This window comes from Hevea brasiliensis, chromosome 7 (genome assembly GCF_030052815.1).
Source record: "Hevea brasiliensis isolate MT/VB/25A 57/8 chromosome 7, ASM3005281v1, whole genome shotgun sequence".
Lineage (NCBI taxonomy): Eukaryota > Viridiplantae > Streptophyta > Magnoliopsida > Malpighiales > Euphorbiaceae > Hevea > Hevea brasiliensis.
Window position 1 is genome coordinate 99,872,794 of NC_079499.1, and position 20,533 is coordinate 99,893,326.

Consider the following 20,533-nt stretch of genomic DNA (forward strand, 5'->3'; position numbering starts at 1 on the left):
GGCGCCACTGCCACACCATTTATCGGGTGGAAGTACTTTACGTGGCAACAAAACATTCACACGGAAGGGGAATGTCATACCTCTCGAGGAAGACGGAGGACTTGGGAAAGAATGTATGTTGTAATAAATTTTGATTGGACTCCAACTCTTTATATTTAAAATAATATGTAATTTATTTTAATTAACATAATCTTTAAAATAATTCATATATAAAATTTCATTTTAGTTGACTTAATTAATTTTAAATTTAATTTAAAAATTCAAATAATATTTTTTATGAAAAAATTAAATTATATTGTAATATAAAATGAATTAATTATGTATTAGAAATCATTTTATATAATAATTTAATAAATAATTCGAATAATCTGTAATTTAATTCAACTTGTTTATTCTTTCCATTCCTCTCTCTCTCCTTTTCTTTTGGAGTTCTTTACGATAGCCACTTATGAGCATTTTTATAGGTGATTACTCCTATATTTTTTTTGTATTTTTTATATTTTATCTCATATTTTTTCTTAATAATCTCTATATTTATATACTTTTAGAATATATTCATGTTTATTTTTTAATCTATCTAAATTTTATCTCATCTTTTTGGAGGATATTTTTTTGGATAAATTGAATATTTTATTAAAATAGAACCTTTAACTAGAAAACCAGTTAAAGAAAACATTTACAGAAATCATGACCAACTCCACGTACCAAGCCTAGCAACATGTTGCACAAAAACAAAGAGAATGATCTGAAAAAAAAGAAGAAAAAAAAAAGCTACTAACACACACCAAAACAGAATAACTACTAGTTACACTTGCTAGTTCTTCAAAATCAAACGGCCGCAACAATGAAGGAGGGTCCAGTAACACTTGGTAGATATATTTTAAGAGAATTTATTGTCTTTTTTTTCTGTAAAGATTTAATATTCCATCATTTAGAAGGATTTTATTTACTTTATTGTGAGATTTTTTTAAAATGTTTTGTTTTGTTATTTAGGTAGGAGTATAAAGATAAGAAGTTGAGATTTTCTTATTTATGAAAACTTGATGGTTTTCAAATCGGACTCATAAAAAATCGTAAAATTAAATAATAGTAAATTATCGCTAATGAAGTATGCTTTTAGCTAACTCAAATACTTCATCGACACAATTAATTTCTTCAAATCGTAATAATTATTATCATATTTTATACGAGCAATTTGTCTTTAATTTTCTTATGAAAAATTGTACCTATATGATTTTATATATTTCATATTTTTTTGTCTCCATGTAATGAAAGCTATCCATATATTTTATTTCTCTAAAAAAAAAAATCTCCTGTAATAGTAAACTCTCCCTTAATATTCTATCTTATCAAACAATTGTTTTTTGTTATAAAAAAATTCTTAAAAGGAAAAATATTAAAATTTAAAATTTCAATTTTCTGCATTAATATATGAATTTAACTATGATCAATAAATCATGGCATTAATACCATTTTAATGTAGGCTGAATAAGTTCATCGTTGAATTTTATTAAAAAAAATTTTCATAGCATCTCATGATCTACATTAATTTTTATAAATGTCTCATAATACATTTTAACTTTATAAATAAAAACGGACGCAATATTAAATAGAGAGGGGCCAAATTTTGTATATTAATTTATCTTTACTATTATATATAACATATTAAAAAAATGTCATTCTTTCATGTCACGAAAATTATCTATAATTGATTCAATAGAAAATTTTTCATCAATCTCTTTTTCAATATATAACAGTAAGCAATTAGAGAAAAATTCTTTTTTTAAAGTTGAACATATTTTGAATGATACATATTTTCTTTAAATTTAAAGTTGAACTAAGAATAAGCTATGGTCATTAAACATATTGTTCAAGAAATTGAGAGTTAAGCACAACATTGAAAATGTCAATTTTGTAATGATGCTCAATTAAAGAGTTACAATGTCATGAAAATAATAATCAAATTTTAAGAGTTTAAATGTGTATAAAGTGAAATTATTCAGTTTAAATATATGGAACTCATTTTGTTATATTTATTGTTTTTGCATTAAGAAATAGATGCTAATTTAAAAAGTGAGTGTAGAGATTTTTTTTTAAAATGAATTAATATTTTGAAGTAATAATTAATAATTATTATAATAAATAATAACTAAAGAATTTTGACTCTATAGGAATAACATCCGTGGAGACAAATTTTTATGAAAAAAAATAAATTTCTAACTCTAATATTTAATTTATTTTTATAATTAATGATAAAAATAATTTTAAATATTAAATTTAATAAAATCATTATTCTTAAATTTGAAAGAAAATTTTCGAGACGCTAATAATTTTAATCATTAAACTTTAAATTAATCATTTTATAAATATAAAAATTATTAAAACTTTAATTTTTTTTAAAGAGAGGATACTTAATAATTAAGCTCTTTAATTTAAAAATAAAAATTGGGGACCTCAACTTCAATGGGTTAGCGTGAAATTAAGATATTTTTAAAATTTTAATTAATAAATTATCATGTCAATATAATTAGGCTTTAGATTTGATTTTAATGATATTTTGATTTTAACTTATAAAAATTAAAATATATTATAAAATATTTTAAAATTTTAAAATATTATAATATTTTTATGATAAAATTCAGTGAAATACTGTGTTTAGTCTTTTACACATAATTATATCATAATGAAGTATTTAGCTTGGAAATATTATTATATATAAATAAACAGTATTTATTTAGACTGGAAAAAACAGGCAACCGCATGGTGAGAAATCTGCTGGGACGTGCAAAGAAGCAGAAGCCTCTCTGTGCTGTCAGCTGGCGGGAAACCGCTAATAATTACTCATCTCTCTCTGCAAATGTCACTTTCCCAACGGAACCCCATCCATCCTCCTTCCCCAGCCTAAACGGGACCGAGAAGAAAGATTAAAGTTGGGTGGTATATATTTGATGGGCAGCAGCAGCAGCTGCTTTGCTTCCTGCAATGCAATTGCCCTGTCAAATGTTTGTGAATAATATTACTATTAAAACAGCCACAGAGAAAGAGAGAGAATTGCGGGGAAAGGGGAAGTGGATGGTGACAGGACAATAAAAGAGTGGGACGAGCTTGATTTCCATTTCTATATTCTTTGGCAGCTTTTCTTTCTTTTATTCTCTCTCTCTATCTCTGAAAGAGGAAAAAAAGAAAATTAGAAAGAAAAACAGAGTGGCCCCAGCTTTGCTTCCTTGCAGCAGCACCACCAGATCCAAATACCCACCATTACCAACATCAACATTTACATCAGAACACAACTCATTTCATTTGTTTTCTTTTGCTTCCCACATATTCTTTTGGGGTTTCTAAACACACTGGAAAAAATTTATAAAATTACAGTGATATATTCATGTATTTTCCCTTCCTTCTCTCTTATATATACAACATCAATTATTATATATAATAATGAGGACCACTTTGGATTTTACATAGACAAAAGCAAAGGTGTTTTTTTCAAGAACAGTTTTGATTGTACAAAACAAACTGGTTGAGAGAGAGAGTGTGTCTCCTGACATTTCCACCTTGCAGGGCTTTGCACTTCCACTGCTTTGGTTGACATTTTACATTAGGATTTTCTTTTTTATTTTTTTTATTTTTTTTAAGAAAAAGGTTTCTTCCTTTCTTTTTCAACTCTCTCTTATTCATCATTGCTTTTGTTTTCTTATAGCTTGCTTTTTATTCTTCAAAAATTTCAAACTATATTTCTCTATTTTTGTTTGTCATCCTTCTTATACTTTACATGTATATTACTTTGTTTGGATATTAAAAAAAAAATAAAAAAAACAACATAAAATAAAATAAATAAAAAATAAAAGAATTAACTGAAATTAGATTCTATTTATCGTGCGAATAATATTTTTCAAAAATATTTTTTATATTTTTTAATATTTAGAGTATTCAAAAAATAAGTTAATAAAAAATAAAATAATTTAATCTTTTCAAATGAGGAAATTACTATCTGAATTTTGATAATTTTATTAAAATATGAAAGTAAAAATAATAAATTATTCCCTAAAAAAGATTATAATTAAAGTGAAAAATTGATTGAATTGGATAAATTTAAATTTAAATTATTTTAAATTTTGAACAATTTCCAATTTTTTAATAAAAAATAACTCTTCATTTTGTCTCAGTTTGCTCAAACAAACATGTTAGTGTCATCATAATGAAGAAATATTTTAGATATGTGGAATAACCTAAATAAAAAAAAAAAAAAGAAAAATGTTTGAATTTGTTGGTTGCATGTGAGTTGAATAGGGGCAAAAGAGTCAGAGAGGGCTTGAAATTTAAAAGGGAAAAGGTAAGCATGAAGGAAAATTTAAATTTAAAATATGACAATTGGAAATTTATAATTTATATCTGAATTTTGTTTTATATTATACTTTAATTTTTAAATTATTTTAATATTTAAATTTTTAAAAATTAATTATTTAATATTTAAATTTTGTGCTATATCACACTTTAATTTTTATAATTTTAATTTTTCTATCAATAAATAAAATTATTATAGATATTAAAATTACAGAAATTAAATTATTTTATATTATAAAATTAAAGAGAGTAAATAATTTATTTTTAAAATTTAAAAACTAAAATATAATATAGTGTAAAATTTAGAGGCTAAATAGTTAATTTTCTAAAATTTGAGCATTAAAACGTAATATAGAACAAAAATTAGAGATCAAACTGTAAATTTTTTTTAAGAAATTAATAATTTTACTTATTTAATTCAATTGATATTTTTTTAATTCTCTTATTTAGAATGAAATAATTTATTTTTTTTATTTAACTTAAAAATATTATTAAAAAAATAAAATAAGTGTGAGAATTCAATTAAATATTTTTTTTCCTAGAAATAATTTTTTTTTTTTTTCTAAACAAAACCTTAAAGCTAGTGAAAAAGTTAAGGGGGAGGAAGAAATGAACAAGCTACCAAATTTAGGCTGACAAAGTGAAATGCTCGCTCCACTAAAATCCAGCTAGCATCTAAATGGAAGATGCTCACCTCTTACTTCTCACTAAAATTTCTTGCTAGCAATTGAAAACCCTTACCCCATGCCTTCCTGCTCCATAATCATCATATGGGTTTAAATTTTTTATGAAATTTGCATCAATTTGTCCCTCAACTCTCTGCATTTTGTCCTTTTCTGTTTCTATTTGCTTCGTATTAACTCTTCCATTTCTCTTTTCTTTTGAATCATTGACGATGAATTTCATGTCATTATAATATATACCTCTGAAATTTTTTGCTCCCACCATTCTCCTACTTCACACGCTACCTATTTGCAGAAGACCCACCACGCTTATAATATAATAAAAAGAAAAAAACCAACCACATGTGAGAAAAAAATAAATATATATTTAACTTTATCCTAAAATTTAGTTCAAAGAAAGATGAAGATTTACTCTAATTTTATATTTAATATAAAATTTTTATTTTAAATTAATGTGGGATAACACATTCTCCTTACGTTCATCCATGAACATCTGAAATTTACAAATAAATATATATGTAGATGACTCAACATTAAATTATGATAGACTTTAATACTTTATAAAGAAAATAGATTGAGTATAACCCGACTTTCAAAAATTAGTTCTTAAAAAAAATATTTATTCAAATATTATATTTAGTACAAAATTCTTATCTCAAATCAATTTAGAACAGCAAAAAAATTTGATTTAAGTGGTGAAATTAAAGCTACAAATTTAATTTACTATCTCTACACTTATTTAAAATAAGTTTATAGTGTAAATATAGATTTTTATCTTTAATGTTATTTAAAACTAAATTTATATAGATAAAATAAATAATTGCCTTCATAAACAAATAACAAGAATATAAATCTCATATCACTTGGATTTGAATTATGATTGTGCATACTCTTCTATAAAAGGGTTGACATTCTTTCTTTCAATAGGATTTTATATATATATATATATATCACCAAAATATGACATGCAAATTTTTAATATTTTAAAATATAAATTATTATTAGATCATCAATATTCAAGTTTTAGAGATGAATTTTTAATTTTTTTTTCTATAACTCATTAAAAGTTATCTATATGATAGTATTCATTTTTTCAAGAAATTCATTGAAAATTTTTAAATTTTTTAAGATATAAAACTATGGTCTTGTATTTACTAAATTAATTAAAAGCTTTTATGGAATGATACCATTTCAGTTGGAGAAGGAAAAAAAAAAAAAGTGAAGGGCAGAGATGAGATGATTTTAGGACAGAAAGTTAAAGAGAAGTGAATCTAATGAGAGAGCATTATAAGCATAAGCTATATAGAATAGTATTAGGAGCTAAAAAGTAAGCAAAAAAGAATCATAGCAAAGCCAAAGAGTAATGATTCAATGCAACAGTAGAATTGCTTACTCCTAGAAAAATATAGTCATCAACTCCATTAAATCACTTTAGACGATGAGCGCATGATTAACTACAGGCCTAAACAAATTCTTTAGTAAACTTAAACAGGATTCTTCTTATTCCCTTTTAATCCAACCTTTCGATCATCACTCAATAAATCCAATCAAATCATCATCACCATCATCATTAAACTGTTACACTTCATTTAGAAGGATTGTAAAGATATAAGGTAAGATGTTTTTGGAATAAGATAATATAAAATAATAAAAAATAAAGTAAAATTTTTTTAAATTATGTTGTTTGGAAAGTTAAAGTAAACGATGATTTATTAATCTTACAAGAATTGGTAATACTTAATATTTAATTTATAAAAATATTTTCAACACCCCAATTTAGAGGTTTTAAAAACTTTTAAAATTCTTAAAAATCTTTTTTTTTTTTCATAAAATTTCCTTCCTAAATAAGTTTATATGTCTTAATTACGTTAAAAAAAAATCTTATCCTACCTTCAAAAACTTACTCCCAACAAAGGGTTAGTCACTTCAGAAATAATTAAGTAGCAAATGTCATGATGGTAACAATCACTTCCCGAGAGGACTCATACCATTCTAATAAATTGTAACTAATGAGAGCTGCAAAATGCAAGCCCTAAGCCTAATCTAGCACAAATTGAAGCACAAGCAATCAATTTTGTCAAAGATAAAAAGGGTTGGAATCCCACTAAAATCCATAAAGGGACCTTCTAATTGCAATTGTTTTTGGGGGTAAAATGAGATTTGAGCTGGTTCCCATTAGATTTGGGTTGCACAAAACATGAGAATGGAATAGGTTGTCTGGCTTTATGAGTGACCTAAAATAATTGTGTTTCACTTTGAGAGTGTAATCTTAAGCCAATTTCACTTTGGGATTGTCTTAAACAAAAGTGTAATCTTAAGACAAGACATTCGCGCGTGCAATTGAAGGTCTGTTTGTTGTGGGTCTCCTATGCTTTTCTTTCTTGTTGTTTTTTGAGATAAAACATGCTTTATAAATAGTTTAATGGATTCTTTGATTTTGACATTGTTATAGGTTCATAATTAGAAGAATCTAATTGGGATTAATGACATGCCGAAAGTTTATAAATCAACTGCCCACTTTGGCACTTGATGTTGACTCATTCAGCAAAACGAAGATGTTGGGTGGGCCTAATGTTGATCTAGGGCCTTGAAAGAGAACGCATATGAATACCCTACTTTAGGCCAAAACCCAAAAGAGGTGGAGATGATCCCACCTTTTAAATCATTTACAATGAATCAATTTTTTTTTTGTAGGGCCTCAAAAGCGAATGCATATGAATACCCTACTTAGGCCCGGACCCAAAAGAGAAGGACATGCTCCCAACCTTTTAAATCATTTACAATGAATTGTTTTTTTTTTGGTTGGGCCACTTCCACCGGCTACATTGAAGAAATTTCCCTTTATATATATATATATATATATATATATATATATTTGTATTCGAGAATTTATAGTTTTTAGAGTTCAAACTCATTCATCCGCAGGTGAGGTTTTAATGGCTAACCAAGTGTTTGAGATAGTTGTATGCATCTAATCTGACTTTCAAACAAATAATGGTAAGCCAATCAAAAGATAATCTGATTGATATTGCTTCACTTTTAACGTGTAAAAAGTAAAAAATATTTTCATCTGTCTATTTTAAGATTACTCACTTTTTATTGATACAATAAGATAGCTATCTTCTATCTTTTGTTGTATCGTCTATTAATTCTTATCCGCCTATCATGTGTACATTGAATTAAAAAACCAATGGTAAAAGGTATATTACCTAAAGAAAGAATAATTGGATATCCGGGGGAAAGTTACTCGTGTCATTTTCATGGCAGAAAGAATGAAGAGCAAAAAAGAAATAATAAAGAGAAAAATGGCTCTATAGACTAGAAGCTAATCATTCCTAGAAAATGAGTCTGGGTCACAGATCATACTCGTTAATGAAAAAAGAAAATAGAGTTAGTGGCAATGACAATGATTATAGAGGAAGAAAGCAACCCTTGAGTTCAGAAGATGATGTCCAGGGTACGTGTTCATTAAAACTGTTTGTGGCAGTAAAAATGACCCACAATGACTCAATGCCCTATGAAGATGATGAAATGCAAGACTTTGCTAGAAACCTCCATGAAATATGGTAAAGAGGCTCCTAAAAGTCTAGCTTATCGTAGAATCCAAGGCATTATTAAGGATAAAACAGTACCTTTTTCTATGATTAATGCTGAGATGAAAAAGATGTATTGTGGAGGTTTCTTTTTCATCTTGCATTACCACTGAAAATTATTAATTCCTCCCGTCTCTTTAGCCACTAATTTTATTCATTCCTTTATCCAATCTATGACAATGCAATTAATTGCAGCACTGCTTTTCCCTTTTTATCAATTCTCCGGCGAAAAAAATGGTGAGTTCCATCAAACACATCACATCAAACTTGTACTCTAGTTGGGAAAAGCAATATCAATTTCTCAATCTTCCACAGCAGAGGATTAGTTCTTTGAATTGAAGGAGGTTATCAATCTTGCCATCTTCCTTCCTTAGTGGTGTGGCAGAGTAACCACAATCCCAATTGGCTGTTTTTACCATACGAAATTCCTACTCCCATAGATTTGCTATTTGTTGGGGTACATTTTTCAAATATTTCAAGCACCAACATACAATCAAAGACACACCAGTTTACAATGGTGTCATCTTGCATCAAGGGAAGGAAAGGCACGAATGAATTTTAGTGACAAATATAACACACAAGCTATGGATGAATTTTGGAAAAACAACACTATTTACATTCAAGGGACTAACCCCTGGAAAGAATAAGCATATTAGACTACACGAAAACAACATCAAAATGATCAATAAAGGTTACACGGGCAGGAAAATTGGGCAAGAATATGTGAAAGTAACAGCTAATCTCACAAAAGACTCATTCAATAAGAAGTTTTCCAATGAGTTGTATCATGCAAATTACAACCACATATATATTTATATATATTCTAGTTGCTGTCACAAAAATGTTCATAAAATCTACAATTACCTAATTTCATTCCTAGAGGAACAAAGAAAATTTTCCCAAGAATTGCAACATGCGCTGTTATCACATTAGCAGTTGGCAGCACAGGTTGAAAACTTCTGGTTGTAAGATAAAGACCATGTGATGGCAAAGAGTTAGGCCCGATGGGACAAGTATCACACTGACTGTAGATTATGGGATTGCAAAGCATCCTGTAGATATCTCACAGCACCATCGTAGTTTAAGAACCCCATGAACCAAAATTCATGATTATCAACAGAAATAATCTGAATGTATTTCTCTGCAGAATTTGATCTGCTTGACGAAGGATTGACAGCTTTAAGCTGATGTAATGGTATGACCACCTATTTTAACAAGCAAAGAAAAGTCAAAATATGGTAGGAAAATCATCAGAGAGAGAGAGAGTAATAGATACTATCCTATCTACAGATCAGCATATAACTATAAAAAATGGACTGGCATGTAGTAGACCAATAACCACACGTCAATGGCTTCCAATTCAAGATAGATAGGAAACAATAACATACAGCACATTTGCAGCCTTTTATATTTTCATAGACCAAACCCCAATTAGGGTCACTAACGTGTATATTTGCATGCATGGTAGACCATAATTAGAACAAATGAATTAAGGGTTGTTCCAGATCCTGCAAAATTAGTATAAAGGACTAACCAATGGTGCCATAATAAACAAAAAGAAACAAGCAATACTATCCAAAAAGTTACTCTTCATCTTTACTCCAAGACAACATACCCATATGATTCACATTAACAAAAGAAAAAAATATAGACACTTGAAGAACTATAACTTTCTGCTCTCCATCATCAAGCACCAATATGAAATTAAATATCAATAATTTTCTCATAATAGTGAATTCTGCTTAGAATTATATTGTGCTTCTATCAAGTCATTTAGGGCCTATTTACTAGTGGAAAACAGTTCTCTATTTTTCATTTTCCATGTTCTAAGAGAACTCCAATTTTCATTTTCCATAGGAAATAAGGGAATTCACATGCTAGTAATAGAAAAAAATTTCCAAAAAAATTTAAATATTATTATATCTTTCATAATTAACAAAATAAATTATTATAAAATACAATTAGAAACTAATTTTACTTTTAAAACCTTTTAATGTGTTATTTATTTATTTTATAACAATATGATTAATTTTTATCATTACAAATATTTTCCTAAATAATTATTTAATTTTAGTTACGGAAATGTCATAGTATGATTTTAGTTATAGAAAAGATATTGTTTTCCATTTGAAAAACAATTGGAAACTAGAACTTTTATTATAAAACAAAAAAATGGAAAACAATATAAAACTGTTTCTAAATCTTCGTTAAATTTTAGGAAACTTGAAAAATAGTTTTCCATTTCTCTATTTGGAAAATTGACACGTGAACATAAAACTTTATTTTTCAATTTTCTTAGAAAACTACCCTAATTTTCCACAAGTGAACATGCCCTAAACTCTCTACTTCAGAACATGCCCTATATCTAGTATCAATTATTACTTTGCATATCTACCTTAAGTTCACAACACTTACTTCACTCACTAGACCTGCCAAAATGACATATTGTATATCTTGACTTTGCAAATGAGTCTACGCCTGCATTAAAGTTTACCATACTTGAAAAACACAGAATGCCTCACTGCCTGTATGAGTAGTTCTTATACTTGTCTAGTAATAAATACTACTAATTAGAACTACTTCAAAAAATCCCATTGAACCTTTGATGCTCTTTTAAGGTGTTGGACACATGATCACCCAGAAGATGAGCATGACCTAATTCTAAGAAAAGATCAAAAGGAACCTTAAGGACTTAACACCAAAAACCATGGTATTGCATAATAGAAACCAGATAAAAGTTATGATGATACCAAGATATTCAAATTATTCTAAAAACTTCAACAACCTGAGCATGGCATTGGAAGAACACCTTAAAATGGACTTAGCAACCCAGTAACATAATTATTAAAGGCAACCCTCATGCTAAGGCTCACCAGGAGGTGCAAGACTCTAAAAAGGCATGTGTTCTTTATTTTGACCTTCGGCAAGCACTTCCATTGGCAAAAAATAGTACCACTCAACTCGAAATTTACTGATTTACCAGAATTCGATATTGACACACTAGAAAGTTTTCGGAGTTAGTATCGCTGGAGATAACTAATCGCCAAAATTTCCTCAAACTAGCACATCCAATATCGCAAACCTCCCATATTTCCATTTTCAACACTACCATTTTCTTATTATATTTTTCAAAAAAATGTTACTTCTACACCTATTTCAAGATCTATGCCAATCGAAAAAGAAAAAGTATCATCCACTAACTCGAGAACTAATACTCCTTTAGTTTTTAGAGATGAGGAAGATAAGGAAGATGTTGATTATTTGATTTTAAAGATAAGTATCAAGAGGGAAGGTGCAGAAGAAGACTAGAAAGATTATAAAGCTACTCTTGATGAAGACTGAAGCATAGTTATTTTATTATTGCTTGACTTTATTTTTGAGACATTAAAAGACCATTTAAGTCTCAATATATTAGTGTCTTATACTTTAAGTAGTTCATTTTTATTTTATTTGAATTGAAAAATTATTATCACTTGAATTGAAAAATTATTATCACTAGATAAAGTCCGTAATGAGAGTATTAGAAAAAAGGTAGGAGTGGTGTCAATTGAAGATAAGTTGAGAGAAGGGAGATTGAGGTGGTTTGGTCATGTGAAGCGTAGACATACGGAGGCTCCAGTTAGACAAGTAGAGAGAACATTAGGTTAGAGGATAGAAAGAAAAAAAGGGATAGACCTAAATTGACTTGGAGGAGAGCAGTACGACATGAACTAGAAGCATTACACATTTCTGAGGATTTAACCTAAAATCATTTAGAGTGGAGAAAGCGAATTCATATAACCGACCCCAAATTTTTGTGATAAAGGCTTAGTTGAGTTGAGTTGTTGTTTGAAGTTTCCAAGAATATTCATACTTATTTGACTTTTATCGGTCTTTTTTTTTTTTTTTTTGGCGCCTCACCTCGCTTTGGCCCTTTAATAACTATGCCCAACAAACAAGTCATTCATAAGAGCCTAATATGCAAAAAGGCGCTAACTTGCAGGTGTAGTAAACCAGTATATGGTAACTAAGCCTTGAACAACAAGACCAGCAATAAGAAAAGTGAGACTTACTTTCATATGCAATCACATAACTTGTTAAATCCCATTGTGGTCGCTAATTTGTATTTCTCATGCAAAATGAGTAAACTTCCATCTGTGTATTGCTAGCCAGGGGTGTGCAGTTTTCCATCCAATTGGTGTGGTTCGGTTATATATTTCTAAAAATTTCAATATTTTGGTTTTGTTCAGTTAATTCATAAAAAAAACTAATCGAACCGAACGGACTTTAACCTTAGTTGAACTGCTGCATTTTGAACTTTGAAGTGATGCATTTTAACCCTACACACACACTCTAAACCTAATTTAAGTAGCACTCTCAAAACTTATAGCAGCCCAGCCATGTCTTCATCATCATCATCATCTAATCATCTTCTTCTTCTTCTTCTTCTTCTTCTTCTTCTTCTGTGGCAACCCCCTTTTCTCCTTTCTTCTTCTTCGATTTCTTCTTCTTTGAATTGTTGTTGATGCCCAATCTACTTTGCATGTTGTTTCATCTTATTCTTCCAGCTCTATGATTTCTTGTTCTTTGATTTAATCTTGCCCTGAATCGAAGGCACTTGATCAATTCTTATGTTTGATTCACTTTGCATGTAGATTCATCTCCCTTCACTGTGCTTCGATAGCCATAGCAAAGGCACTAGGATTGATTTGTTCTTGCTCCAATGGATGGTTTGCTCAAATTCCCTCTTCAAGTTTGTGATGGAGATGGGTTGACAGCCATAGCAAAGGCACTGGGATTGATTTGTTCTTGCTCCAATGGATGGTTTGCCCAAATTCTCTCTTCAAGTTTGTGATGGAGATGGGTTGCATTATTTTACTTCCCGAAAATTAAAGATTTTGTTTAAATGTTTGACTTTGTTATCGGATTGCTCATGTAAATTTGTTTGATAATTTAGATTATGTAAGTTTGGGATTGTTCCTTTGTAAATTTCTTTGAGTAGTTGGGATTTATTTGTTGATGAATTTGTTTACATCCTGTGGTTCATGTTTGGCATTATTTTTGTTTCTAGACATTTTGTGAAAACCAACTTTCCGAACCAATTTCATTCATTTCGCGATTAGTTTCTTCCCCCAATTCGGTTCGGTTTCGATTGGCTTTTAGATAAAATAGGTTTTTTGGCTTTCCAAATTCAAATCAATTCTGAACTGAACTGACTAAATGCTCTCCCCTACCAACTCAACTCAACTAAGCTTTTATCCCAAAAATTTGGGTTCGGCTATATGGATTCACTTTCTCCACTCTAAACGATTTTGGGTTAAATCCTCATAAATATGTAATACTTCTAGATCATGCTGTACTACTCTCCTCCAAGTCATAAATGCTCTCCCCTACCACTGGCAATAAATTAAGAAATTGTGCAATAGGTATCTGTAGCTTAAAATAAACAATACACTAACAAGGCTCAAATACAGGTACAAATGCAAGCTTATACGACAGTTCAATCTAGTGACTATGATGAAAATTAAGATCTTCCAAATGTTGATATGGCATCCAATGGATTTAAATAGTGCCAATGAAAACATACCTTATAATAGCTCCATTCAGTTTGGCCACCAGATTTATATGAAAGGGGACTGTCACTACAAAATGCGAGCTTGGCTGTAGATATATATAAAATCCCCATAACTGGACCAGCTGATGTTGATAAGTAACATGCATATGAGTTTTGGAGTAGCTCTTCAGGAACTGTTTCAAACGTCTGCCGAAAGATCTTCTCATAACCACCTTCTGCTAGGACCTTTGTTCCCTGAGCAATTCTTCCCAATGCAGCATCTGCAAAGCTAGGTGCTGTCTTCACTAATTTAAATAGAAAAGGGCGATTAGTCATTTTAGAGTAAAGAGAAGGTAATCAAGCTATATCAAAATGCAACAGAAGTCACATGGTAGAGTGAAGCAAAAACCAATCAGAATTTGCAATCAAACTGTTCCAATATTTCATATAATCCTTATGGCACAAAAGAAAGTCTAACGCTTGTTTTGAGTCACCAAACATCCAATTTTATGTGACATTATTGCAAGAAGCATCCTCTCTTAGTGGGTTCTGGGAAGGGTTAATGTTAAGAATCAGAATAAACATTGAACATTAATATTTACCACAACTATATATGATACATCAAACAAATAAACTAATCTATTTCACTTCCATTAGAGAATTCAATTAAACATTTTGTTAAGAATATTTTGTTAAGAATCATACTTCGAAATCATTAAAATTAAAAGACTAAACAAAAAACTCACAGTGCTGCCATGTGTTCCCAGCGAGATCCTCAACCTTCCTGCTAGCTTCTCCCATCTTTCTTCCCCATATTCCTAGCACATCCCGCACGGTTCCCATCGTATCTGCTCCACAAAAAAAAAAACAACGTAAAATCCCTAGAAAAAATAACAAAAAGAAACCTAAGCACATTTGTTTATTTATATATGTCGAAATCGATAGTTACCTTTGAAGGAAAAGGAAGAGGAGGACTGTGCAGGAGATGAAGAAACGTAGGGATTGGATCCGTCAAAGTAAACATGGTCATTGCTATTGTTGTTACGAGAAGCATGAGATTCGCTCACCAATTCAGGGCTCCAGTGGACCGATTTCCTCACGGAGCCTGTAAGGCTAGGAGCTTGCAACTGATCACCCCCACTCTGAACCAGAGTCTCATAATCCGATCCCGTCGCGACGCTGCCCTCATTCGCGTCTCCATTTGGTGCATGACGAAGATGATTATCTCCGGTATTCGTATTGGGTACGGATTTCGGCTTCGGATCCTCCTGGCCCGTGGAATCCGTGTCCGCCTTGGACTGTTGCTCCATGTTTCTAGAAGATTCGAAGAGTGCGGTGGCGCGTGGAGAGTAAGTGAGCTTCTATAATGGGATTTTGTTTACTCGTTTTCGCGCATGAAATTGAAGAGAATTCAGTTTTGAAGGAATAGTGAGGAATTTCTTATTGGGTGGGCTAACCGGGAAACACGGTAGTGGGCCGTACAATGGGATCGCCTCTTTTAGCGCTAGACGCAGTGATAGAGACAACTTTGACTGGTGGGCTTTGGATCAAGTACAGTCGTTTCTTTTTGTTCTAACTGTCATCAAATAAATCACTCCAAAGATTCTTTCGTAATCATTATTTTTTTTTCTAAAGTAAAACGACACCGCTCGGATATGAGATATGAAAATTTTAAGGAAAATCTCTCAAGAAAAACTATCACTTCATTCTGATGAATTTATTAAGTCTTCCTACACAGAATTGATGTATTTATTCAATTTAAATCATAATGGATTGACACTCACTGATAAAATCTAATTGTCCAATGCAATTATATTAGCAATCAGCATAGTTAAATTGTTAAAGAGTAATAATTTATCTATCACTTACAGCTTGAAATAAAGAGAAATCTCTTTGAATTTTTACTAGCAAATATTTAGCTGATGATTTACTAACATTTGGGCAAAAAATAGACAAGAAAATAAAAGGGGAACTTTCACTGTTGTAAAAGAAGCAGGCTTGATATCAGTCATGTGAAGGAATCTTTTGAATATGTTCAATGAAGCAAAGCATTGTATTGAGGCTGATGTCATCTGTTCAAAAAGATCAAAACAAAAAGGGGGGTAAATTTGCAATGACTAATCAGATCCATATCCTCTTCTTAGATTGGGAAATGTGAAACAAACATCCTGCAAGATGGAAGGAATCATAAATACTATTGACTGACCAAGTCTTGGTATGATGTGCCCCTTGGGGTGATGAATCACAACAGGGTTAACAAATGATTCCAGTAGATCAATTCCTCCTGGCTTCAAAAAGTCCTTCTCCCCTGTATCATGTGCATTATCAGCAAGTAAAAATGATGCTTCCTGGCCATATAAAAATGTCTCTTATTTCCTACATTAATGTGATGATGTTGAAGTGCATTTATAGATCATGCCTTATACAATTGCATCCAGCCATTTGACAAATGGTCTGCTTATCTACGTGCTGTTGTGGACTGTGAAGCAAAGCATTTGTCTTTGATCTTTAGGTGATGAAACCAAAAATAGAAAACTCATTAGTCAAAATGATATGTTCTTCATGTTACTAACTGAACTCCTTACTTAATTACAGAGTTTTTTGCACTAAATTTGAACCTTTTGCTCCTTCAACCTCCTGTTATCATTTTTCATTGATAAGTAACACACACACCATACAGAGCACAACTCCCAACAGAATATGGCTAATTCTTTTTGATTCAAAAAAAAAAAAGGACATTTCAATGGCCATTAATCATAAGACAGACTCCCTCCATAGCACAAATGAACAATGAAAAGAATGATGAAGAATCTTTACATCTTAAGAAAAAAGAGATAGATGCTCCCCGAAAATGCTTCCAGTGTATTCAAAATTTAAAAATTGCCCCGGTTAATGAATTTGAAGATATTTGTCTGTTAATGAAAATCAAGAAAACATGAACAGAAGAATAGTGTTGCAATCAAGTTCGAAGAATAGAAACCATAATTGAACCTTTTAAATATAAATGTTGGTAATAATAAAATTCTTGATGTGCTTGTTTATTCTATTGACTATGACTTCTAGATTTTGTTACTATTATTGACAAATCATTGATTTTGAGAAGGGCAAAGCCTTTTGAGTGCTATTAATGCATCAACAAAAATTAGAGGATGTGGAATTTATTTAAAAAACTTTCACAAGAGCTGTAGCCTTCTCCATTAGAAAATGGATGACAATGACACTGCAGTTTTGTCGCCTGTGAGTATACAAAGCAAAGGTCATTGTCTACAAGAAATGCAGAACAGGCAAAAATTTCTTAAGAAAATAACAATAAGAATTCGTAGCAATTCACATAAACCCAACTACTTGTCACTACTTAGATTTTAATATCAATTTTGTTATAATAGCTCATTCAAATGGTGCATACACGACACAAGAAATGAGGGTTTCAAAAACCTAGTATATCAATTTGCTTTGATAATGATATGGCGTGCGGCAGACAACTAAGGCTAGCTCAATTTCATTAACTTAGGTTTTTTTTGCTTTCTGTTTTTGTAAAATATAACGATAATAAAAATAAAAGAAAGACAAGTTAAGCAAAGGGAGACTGAACAAGTGTTGCAAATTTTTGAAGTTACCTATAATGTGGAGAGAAGGACACTCAATGGGAGATGAAAATGCATTAGCAGCAAGCTTGGGTTGGCCAAACTTATACCCTCCAAACTTAGACCCAGAAATTATGACCAGAAACTTTATCTTTGGTACCCTTGTAAAAGCTACTCCCTACAATTTCAGCAATCAATGCAATAAAGATCTCAACTCAACATTTCCACATGCCAAACAATTAGAAAATTCCAAGAAAATTTCATTTGGAATTGAGGGGGAAAAGAATTAAGAGTTTCCATACCTGTGCTTGCATGCTGGGCACAGCAGCTGATAGAAATGCTCCCTAATATTCATTAACCAAATAAAAAAATAAACATCATGAAAATACAAAAATTTAGAACTATCAGTTTCAAGAAAATTCCAGTAAAAAAAAAAACAGAGAAGAAGTGCTAGATGAAGATTCCAGGAGTAAATTTGAGTAATCTTACCTGGGAGAAGCCAAGCAAACCGTCAAAAGGACCATGATTTATCATATAATCTTCCATATAAGCAACACATTCTTCAAAATTTCTGTACTCTGTGAAGTCCTACAAAAAGAAAATACATAATTTTTTTTTAATCTACCCCTCTTTTTTTTTCTCTATAATTAAAGCGAAAAAGAAATGAAACAATAACGATAAAGATCTGACCTGATTGCTCTGATACCACTCATAGTAAGGAGGATCAAAAATGCCTTCAACATCAGATTTTCCTTGGGCAGGAAATGGGCCATCAAGGAAATGAAGGTCGAGCTTTTGAAGCACAGTTTCAGGCCATCTAGCTATCAATTTTTGCAGGATTGAAGCACTGGTCCTGAAGCCATGGAGGCACAGAATTCTGGGTTTGTATTGGATTTCGTTTTGCATCACTAGTTTAGTTTGTCTGTGCTGCTCCAGTAGTGGTTTGGTGGAGGATAATCTCCTGATACTGAGTTGACTGTTGGAGACAAAAGGGCCAAAATGAAGCGACTGAAATCCTGCCAGCGAACCCACTAAAACGCCCCTTGCAACGCCAAACGCAGTCGGACTCGATCCCATACTCTTGAGTTTTGGTTACTGGTGACGGAGCGCCTTAAATGGCCATTTTGGTAAATAAATAATTTAATTGCTTAAACCAATCATCATTTTTAGTAATCAATTAATTTATATTTTTGGTTGTCCACTGAAAATAATAAGTTTATGGTTCTAATTTCACTAATTATATATTATTTATTATTATAATTAGAGATAACAATAAATTAAATATATTTAAATATGTATATTATTTATTATTATAATTAGAGATAACAATAAATTAAATATATTCAAATATAATTAAATCGAATCAAATTTAGAATAAATTTTAGTTTAAAAAATAATATTCATATTTAATATTTTAATTTTATATATTTCATTACTTGATCGATTTATATAAATAAATAATTAAATTTAATATATATATATATATATATATATATATTTATAATGAATTTTTTTAATTTTATATTTTAAATAACTAGAATTTATATATCTTATAGAATTGGTAAAATCTTAAGTATAAATTATCAGTAAAAATATAGATTATTAATTAAAATTTATGAAAATTAAATAAATTTAGATATTATTTAAATAATAATAATTAAATTTGAAATGAATTCAATAATTTAAAATAAATTTTAATCAAATTTAAATTGAATTCAAGTATTGAAAATAGTTTTAGATTATTTAGAATGATTTTTCGTAAATATTTTATCCATTGCCTATCCCTAATTATAAAACTAAAGATGTGTTTAGTACAAAGTTTAAATTTTGAGACTTAATTATTACGTTAGTAAGTTTTTATCTCTAAATAAAGTAATTATTAATTCTCAAAATTACCATTTAATTTCTAAAAAAATGATAAATATTAATTAAATTAATAATTTATTAAAAAATTAAAGATAATAATTATTTTTATTAACCTTATTTACTATGCTTGAATTTTTCTTTTATAGAATTACACTATTGTAAAATATAGTTTATATATATATATATATATATATATATTATAGTATATTCATTCATGTTGAAATTAGTTGACGACTTGAAATAGAAGGGTTTAAAAAAAATTGTAGTGTAGCATTAATGATTCTAAAATAGGTGTTGTCCCAAAATAGTCAAAGAGGAGGGTGAATTGGACTTTAACAATTTTTCGGCCTTTACTTGTAGCATAATGAAAAATTGTGGCTTTGTTCAACTAGGTGCTCCTTTATATATAATGAAAGTAATATGTGTTTCAATAATGTGTTGCAATTCAAGCTTTAATCAATATTTATAGCAATTTTTAACATAACATGCATCACAAAATATTCAACTAATTTCTCAACTTACACAATATATTCTCAAGTATATCAACTCAATCTATTCAATCAACATTCAATATCATGTATAAAAATTAAATTGCACAAAAGTAAGGAGGTCAAGGTTAGAGAGATCAAACACAATGATTTTTATAGTGGTTCGGCTTAACTAGTCTACATCCACTCTCTCAAAGAACCCTCTTTGAGTCTTCTCTCAACTGTTTGCTTTTTTAAAGGTAAGAGACCAAAAGCCCTTTACAACTTTTCATCACCAAGCTTTTACCAAAGTAACTTGAACCCTTGACAAGTGCTATCTCAAGCACTCACACTCTCAAACTTCAATAGGTGCTTGTACAACCTCTCTTAAATGCAACTTAATGTTTTAACACTCACTCTTACTCAATACAAATCAAACTATAAAGAAGATATGAGTTGATTT

At 29.9% G+C, this 20,533-nt stretch overlaps 2 protein-coding genes across 8 annotated transcripts; both read right to left on the reverse strand.

Moving 5' to 3' along the window:
* Positions 1-9,344: 9,344 nt before the first annotated feature.
* LOC110651118 (GLABRA2 expression modulator) lies at positions 9,345-15,790 on the reverse strand. The gene is made up of 4 exons (XM_021806328.2): positions 15,103-15,790; positions 14,900-15,001; positions 14,187-14,458; positions 9,345-9,825 (listed from the first exon to the last, which is right to left on the reverse strand). Exons 1-4 carry the CDS (start codon positions 15,461-15,463, stop codon positions 9,637-9,639), a joined length of 924 nt encoding a protein of 307 aa, XP_021662020.2. The 5' UTR covers positions 15,464-15,790; the 3' UTR covers positions 9,345-9,636.
* Positions 15,791-15,940: 150 nt separating this feature from the next.
* On the reverse strand, positions 15,941-18,834 carry LOC110651116 (uncharacterized). 7 transcript variants are annotated; one of them, XR_009150113.1, is made up of 7 exons: positions 18,428-18,834; positions 18,227-18,325; positions 18,040-18,081; positions 17,771-17,915; positions 16,971-17,065; positions 16,739-16,790; positions 16,468-16,632 (listed from the first exon to the last, which is right to left on the reverse strand). XR_009150113.1 is itself a non-coding variant. In XM_021806325.2 (6 exons), the coding sequence occupies exons 1-6, from the start codon at positions 18,812-18,814 to the stop codon at positions 16,158-16,160; spliced, it is 843 nt and encodes a 280-aa protein (XP_021662017.2). In that variant the 5' UTR covers positions 18,815-18,831; the 3' UTR covers positions 15,941-16,157. The 7 variants fall into 7 exon arrangements, 4 of the variants coding, with proteins under 4 accessions (XP_021662017.2, XP_058006280.1, XP_058006279.1 ...); XR_009150112.1 differs by having other exon boundaries at positions 16,468-16,659; XM_021806325.2 differs by lacking the exons at positions 16,468-16,632; positions 16,739-16,790; positions 16,971-17,065 and adding exons at positions 15,941-16,225; positions 16,360-16,461 and having other exon boundaries at positions 18,428-18,831.
* Between the last annotated feature and the right edge of the window lie 1,699 nt (positions 18,835-20,533).